At 52.7% G+C, this 6,909-nt stretch overlaps 1 protein-coding gene across 1 annotated transcript in view; it reads left to right on the plus strand.

Moving 5' to 3' along the window:
- Window positions 1–6,909, plus strand: part of SCARA5 (scavenger receptor class A member 5) — a 28,237-nt gene that overhangs the window by 7,960 nt on the left and 13,368 nt on the right. The window contains 2 exon segments of the mRNA XM_064651247.1: window positions 3,747–4,109; window positions 4,112–4,519. Coding sequence (XP_064507317.1) covers window positions 3,747–4,109; window positions 4,112–4,519 — 771 coding nt within the window.

Below are 6,909 nucleotides of genomic sequence, written 5' to 3' on the forward strand. Positions count from 1 at the left end.
CTTTTCCATCCCCAAATTCCCCCTTTTTCCATCCCCAAATTCCCCCTTTTCCATCCCCAAATTCCCCCTTTTCCATCCCCAAATTCCCCCTTTTTCCACCCCAAAATTCCGTCCTTTTCCATCCCCAAATTCCCTCCTTTTCCATCCCAAATTCCTCCCCTTTTCCATCCCCAAATCTTCCCCTTTTCCATCCCCAAATCTTCCCCTTTTCCATCCCCAAGTCTTCCCCTTTTCCATCCCCAAATCTTCCCCTTTTCCATCCCCAAATCCTCCCCTTTTCCATCCCCAAATCCTCCCCTTTCCACATCCAAATTCTCCCATTTTCCATCCCTAAATCCATGTTGGGAATGGGGATGAATACCCTCCTTTTCCACCTCCAAATTCCCCCCTTTTCCACCCCAAAATCCTCCCCTTTTCCACCCCCAAATTCCCTCCTTTTCCACCCCCAAATTCCCTCCTTTTCCACCCCCAAATTCCCTCCTTTTCCACCCCCAAATTCCCTCCTTTTCCACCCCCAAATTCCCTCCTTTTCCATCCCCAAATCCTCCCTTTTCCATCCCCAAATTCCCCCTTTTCCATCCCCAATTTCCTCCCCTTTTCCATCCCCAATTTCCTCCCCTTTTCCATCCCCAAATTCCCTCTTTTCCATCCCCAAATCCTCCCTTTTCCATTCCCAAATTCCCCCTTTTCCGTCCCTAAATTCCTTCCTTTTCCAGCCCCAAATCCCCCCATTTTCCAGCCTGAAATTCCCCCCTTTTCCACCCCTAAATCCCCCCTTTTCCATCCCCAAATTCCCCCCTTTTCCATCCCCAAATTCCCCCCTTTTCCACCCCTAAATCCCCCCTTTTCCATCCCCAAATTCCTCCTTTTCCATCTCCACATCCTCCCATTTTCCAGCCCCAAATCCAAGTTGGGAAGGGGGATGAATCCTCCCCTTTTCCACCCTCAAATCCTTCCCTTTTCCATCCCCAAATTCCCCTCTTTTCCATCCCCAAATCCCCCTCTTTTCCATCCCTAAATTCCCTCCTTCTCCACATCCAAATCCTCCCATTTTCCAGCCTCAAATCCATGTTGGGAATGGGGATGAATCCCTCTCTTTTCCATTTCCTAATTCCCCCCTTTTTCCATCCCTAAATTCCCTCCTTTTCCACCCCCAAATCCCCTCATTTTCCAGCCCTAAATTCCCCCATTTTCCATCCCCAAATCCAAGTTGGGAATGGGGATGAATCCTCCCCTTTTCCTTCTCAAAATCCCCCCTTTTCCATCCCCAAATTCCCTCCTTTTCCATCCCAAGTTCCTCCCCTTTTCCAACCCAAAATCATCCCCTTTCCATCCCCAAATTCCCCTTTTTTCCATCCCTAAATTCCCTCCTTTGTGGGATGAGGATGATCCTGAACCCAGGGGGGATTATTCCCTTGGGAAGAGCCCTGACAGCCCTGGGATGTGGGATGAGGATAATCCTGAATCCAGGGGGGATTATTCCCTTGGGAAGAGCCCTGGGATTTGGGATGAGGATGATCCTGAGACAGGGTGGGATTATTCCCCTGGGAAAAGCCCTGGTGGCTCCAGGATGCAGGTTTGGGATCCGGGATGTGGGATATGGATGATCCAGAGGCAGGGTGGGTTTTCCTGCCTTGGGAAGAGCCCTGGGATGTGGGATGAGGATGATCCTGAACCAGGGAAGGGATTATTCCCTTGGGAAAAGCCCTGACAGCCCCAGGATGTGGGATGAGGATACTCCCAAATCAGGGTGGGATTATTCCCTTGGGAAGAGCCCTGGGATGTGGGATGAGGGTGATCCCGAGCCAGGGTGGGATCATTTCCTTGGGAAAAGCCCTGAGAGCTCCAGGATGTGGGATGAGGGTGATCCCAAACCAGAGTGGAATTATTCCCTTGGGAAAAGCTCTCACAGCCCCAGGATGTGGGATGAGGATGATCCTGAGTCCAGTGTGGGATTATTCCCTTGGGAAGAGCCCTGGGATGTGGGATGAGGATGATCCAGAGCCCAGGTGGGATTATTCCCTTGGGAAGAGCCCTGACAGCCCTGGGATGCGGGATGAGGATGATCCTGAACGAGGGAAGGGATTATTTCCTTGGAAAAAGCCCCTGACAACCCTGGGATGCGGCTGCTCCGGAGCTGGGCTGGGTTTTCCCTCGGGAAGAGCCCTTGGATGTGGATTATCCGGAGCTGGGCTGGGTTTTCCCTCGGGAAGAGCCCTGGCAGCCCTGGAAAAGCGGGATGTGATTGTTGGATGCCGGGAGCAAACCCCACCCAGGGCTCGTTCCGGGCTCGGATCAGGAGCCGCTTCCAGAGGGTGAAAGCGGAGTGAAAACATTGGAATGAAAACCTTGTGTGGGAAGGAGCCGGGGTCGGATCCGTCGGGAGGAAGGGAAGGGAGGAGGAGGCTCTTCCCGGTCAGAGCAGAGCTCCGGAATATTGGGATTCACCGGGAGAATCCCGGGGTTGGGGGGGTCCTTCCCGAGCTGGGAGACACCTGGAAGTGTCCCTGGAGTGTCCAAGGATGGGCTGGATTCCCTGGGAGAGCAGGAGGTGTCCTTGGACATGGAATGGGATGGGATTTAAGGGCCCTTCCCACCCAAAGCATTCCAGGATTCCAGGATAAAGGACACTCAGAATCCATTCAGAGGGGTTTTTCTGGAATGTGGGGATGGAAAAGGCAGGAAAGGGGAAGGGAGACCCTGCCCTGAGTGCCGAGATTCCCAGGGAACCCCCTTGTTCCCGGAACTCCTTCCCAGGGAGGAGCTGGGCTGGGGCTGGATCCAATGGCAGGCTCTGGCTCCAGGCTGGGAGAGCTGGGAATGGCCAGGCTGGATTTGGGAAGGATCCCGGGAGAGCTTGGAGCACATTCCAGAGCCTGAAGGGGCTCCAGGAGAGCTGGAGAGGGACTGGGGCTCAGGGCCTGGAATGCCAGGCCCCAGGGAATGGATCCCAGTGGGAAAGGGGAGATTTGGGGGGGAGATTGGGAAGGGATTCCTGGCTGGGAGGGTGGGGAGGGGCTGGGCTGGAATTCCCAGAGAAGCTGTGGCTGCCCCTGGATCCCTGGGAGTGTCCCAGGCCGGGTTGGATCCCCTGGGATAGCGGGAAGTGTTCCTGTTCCGGGTGGACCTGGATGAGCTTTGAGGTCCCTTCCCACCCAAACCATCCCAAGGTTTTTCTCTGGGATTCTCCAGCCCTTCATCCCCCCAAGGCGGGATGAACCTTTTTTTGGGATCTGAGGTGGAGATTTCCAGCGGGAAAAAACCAGGCATTCCTTGGGATGGGATGGGATGGGATGGGGTGGGATGGGATAAGGATGGGATGGGATGGGATGGGATGGGACGGATGGGATAGGACGGGATGAATCCCCCCCATCCACGGGGCCAATCCACCATTCCCACCCCTCTCCCACCTTTCCCTTCCCTTCCCACCCAAACCATTCCAAGGTTTTTCTCTGGGATTCTCCAGCCCTTCATCCCCCTCAGGGACTCATGGAACGAATCTTTTGGGATTTGAGGTGGAGATTTCCAGTGGGAAAAACCAGGATGGGATGGGATGGGATGGATGGATGGGATGGGATGGGATGGGAGGGATGGGATGGGATGGGATTGATGGGATGGGATGGGATGGGATGGAATAAGATGGGATGGGAAGGGATGGATGGGATAGGATGGGATGGGATGAATCCCCCCCATCCATGGGGCCGCTCCTGCCACTCCCACCCTTCTCCCACCTTTCCCATTCCCAGCATCCCGCCCTCATCCCTCCCCGGAGGAGCTCCGGGCTCTCCTTGGGAACGTCCAACGCCTCAACGAGACCTTCCGCGACCTCCAGCTCCAGCTCCTGCTGCTCCCGGCCCGGGGGGAAATCCTGGATCACGTCTGGAGGCTCCAGGACCTCCTCCAGAACCACTCGGATTCCCTGCTCCGGGCGGGAGCGACGCTCCGGAGGCTCCAGGAGCTCCTGGAGCTGCTCCAGAGCCGGGCGGGACAGACGGACGCGGCCGTGGTCGCGCTCCGGGATTCCCTGAGCCGGCAGGGAGACGCTTCCCAACAGGAGCTCTCCCGGCTTTCCGTGGCCGGGAACGGCTCCCGGCTGCTCCTGGAGCATCATTCCGACTCCTGGAACGCCTGGGAGGCAGGACGGAGACCTTGGGAGAGCAGCTGGATCTCCTGGGTGGGTCCGTGGATTCCATGAACAGGAGCTTCTCCTACGAGCTGGGACTGCAGCGTTCCTGGCTCCGGGATCTGGGCGGGATCGTCGGGAATGTGACGGAAGAGGCGAGGAGGGCGAGGAGGGGGCGGGAGGAGCTGGAGGGGAGGCTGAGGCTGGAGCTGGGAATGCTGAGCAACGTCACGGAGGAGCTGCGGATCCGCCACTGGGAGCACGCGGTGGCCCTGAGGAACATCTCCGTCATCCGCGGTGAGCCGGGAATCGGGGCGGGAATGGGGCGGGAATGGGGCGGGAATGGGGTGGGAATGGGGTGGGAATGGGCCCTGTGGGGGGTGTGGGGTTGGTGGAGTAAATCCTGGAATGTTGGGGTTGGGAAGGGGCTGGAGTTTGGGAGTCCCTGTGGGATGGGATTTGGTGGATCAATCCAAACTGTGTCCTAAATCCTGGAATGTTGGGGTTGGGAAGGATCTCCAAGATTCCAGAGAACAAAAGTCATCCCAGCACTGCCGGGGCCGAGAATCTGGAATGTGGGAAGGAGGTTGGAGTCCCTGTGGGATGGGATTTGATGGATCAATCCAAACTGTGTCCTAATCCTGGAATGCTGGGGTTGGAAGGATCTCCCTGATTCCAGAGTCCAAAAGCCATCCCAGCCAAGACTCTGGGAAGTGGGAATGGGGCTGGAGTTTGGGATTCCTCATGGGATGGGATTTGGTGGATCAATCCAAACTGTGTCCGAAATCCTGAAATGTTGGGATTGGGAAGGATCTCCAAGATCCCTGAGAACAAAAGTTATCCCAGCATTGCCAGGGCCAAGAATCTGGGAAATGGGAATGGGGTGGGAATGGAGTAGGAATGGAGCAGGAATGGAGCAGAAATGGGGTAGGAATGGGGTGGGAATGGGGTGGGAATGGGCCCTGTGGGGGGTGTGGGGTTGGTGGAGTAAATCCTGGAATGCTGGGGTTGGGAAGGATCTCCAAGGCCATGGAGTCCAAAAGTCATCCCAGAACTGCCAGGGCCAAGATTCTGGGAAGTGGGAATGGGTGGGAATGGAGCAGGAATGGGGTGGGAATGGAGCGGGAATGGAGCGGGAATGGGGTGGGAATGGGGTGGGAATGGGGTGGGAATGGAGCAGGAATGGGTGGGAATGTGGGCAGGGATGGGGCGGGAATGGAGCAGGAATGGGGTGGGAATGGAGCAGGAATGGGGTGGGAATGGAGCAGGAATGGGGTGGGAATGGAGAAGGAATGGGGTGGAATGGAGAAGGAATGGGGTGGGAATGGAGAAGGAATGGGGTGGGAATGGAGCAGGAATGGGGTGGGAATGGAGAAGGAATGGGGTGGGAATGGAGAAGGAATGGGGTGGGAATGGAGCAGGAATGGGGTGGGAATGGAGAAGGAATGGGGTGGGAATGGAGAGGGAATGGGGTGGGAATGGAGCGGGAATGGGGTGGGAATGGAGCAGGGATGGGGTGGGAATGGAGCAGGGATGGGGCGGGAATGGGGTGGGAATGGAGCGGAATGGGGTGGGAATGGGGCAGGAATGGGGTGGGAATGGGCCCTGGGGGGGTGTGGGGTTGGTGGAGTAAATCCTGGAATGCTGGGGTTGGGAAGGATCTCCAAGACCATGGAGTCCAAAAGTCATCCCAGAACTGCCAGGGCCGAGAATCTGGAATGTGGGAATGGGGTGGGAATGTGGGCAGGAATGGGGTGGGAATGGAGCAGGAATGGGGTGGGAATGTGAGCAGGAATGGGGTGGGAATGGGGCAGGAATGGGGTGGGAATGGGGCAGGAATGGGGTGGGAATGGAGCAGGAATGGGGTGGGAATGGAGCAGGATGGGGTGGGAATGGAGCAGGGATGGGGTGGGAATGGAGCAGGGATGGGGCGGGAATGGGGTGGAATGGAGCGGGAATGGGGTGGGAATGGGGCAGGAATGGGGTGGGAATGGCCCTGGGGGGGGTGTGGGGTTGGTGGAGTAAATCCTGGAATGTTGGGGTTGGGAAGGATCTCCAGGATTCCAGAGTCCAAAAGTCATCCCAGCACCAGGGCTGAGCCTTAATATTCCCTAAGGATCCAAATTATAGTTATTATATAATTATAATGATTATCTAATTGGAATTATTATATAATTATAAAAGGATCCAAATTGTAATTACTATATAATTAGAATTACTATATAATTGGAATTATTATATATTTATAATTATTATCTAATTAGAATTATATTATTATAATTATTTTAGTATTATAATTATTATGTAATTATACAAGGATCCAAATTATAATTATCATATAATTATAATTATTAGATAATTATATAGAGATCCAAATTATATTTATTATACAGTTATAATTATTATATTATTATAGTTTTATATAACTATGTAAGTGTCCTAACCATAATTATGATATAATTATAATTATTATGTAATTATACAAGGCTCCAAATTATAATTTTTATGTAATTATAATTACTTTTATATTATAATTATTATATAATTATATAAGGATTCAAATTATAATTATTGTATAATCACGATTATTATATAATAATTATCTATAGATCAAAATTAGAATATTAGATGATGATGATGGTGGTGTAATTATTATATTATTGTAATTATCATATAATTTTATAAAGATGCAAATTAGAATTATTATCTATTTATAATTATGATATAATTATATAAGGATTCAAATTATAATTATTATACAGCTAGAAAAGGATACAAATTATAAA

This window comes from Pseudopipra pipra, chromosome 3 (genome assembly GCF_036250125.1).
Source record: "Pseudopipra pipra isolate bDixPip1 chromosome 3, bDixPip1.hap1, whole genome shotgun sequence".
Classification (NCBI taxonomy): Eukaryota; Metazoa; Chordata; class Aves; order Passeriformes; family Pipridae; genus Pseudopipra; species Pseudopipra pipra.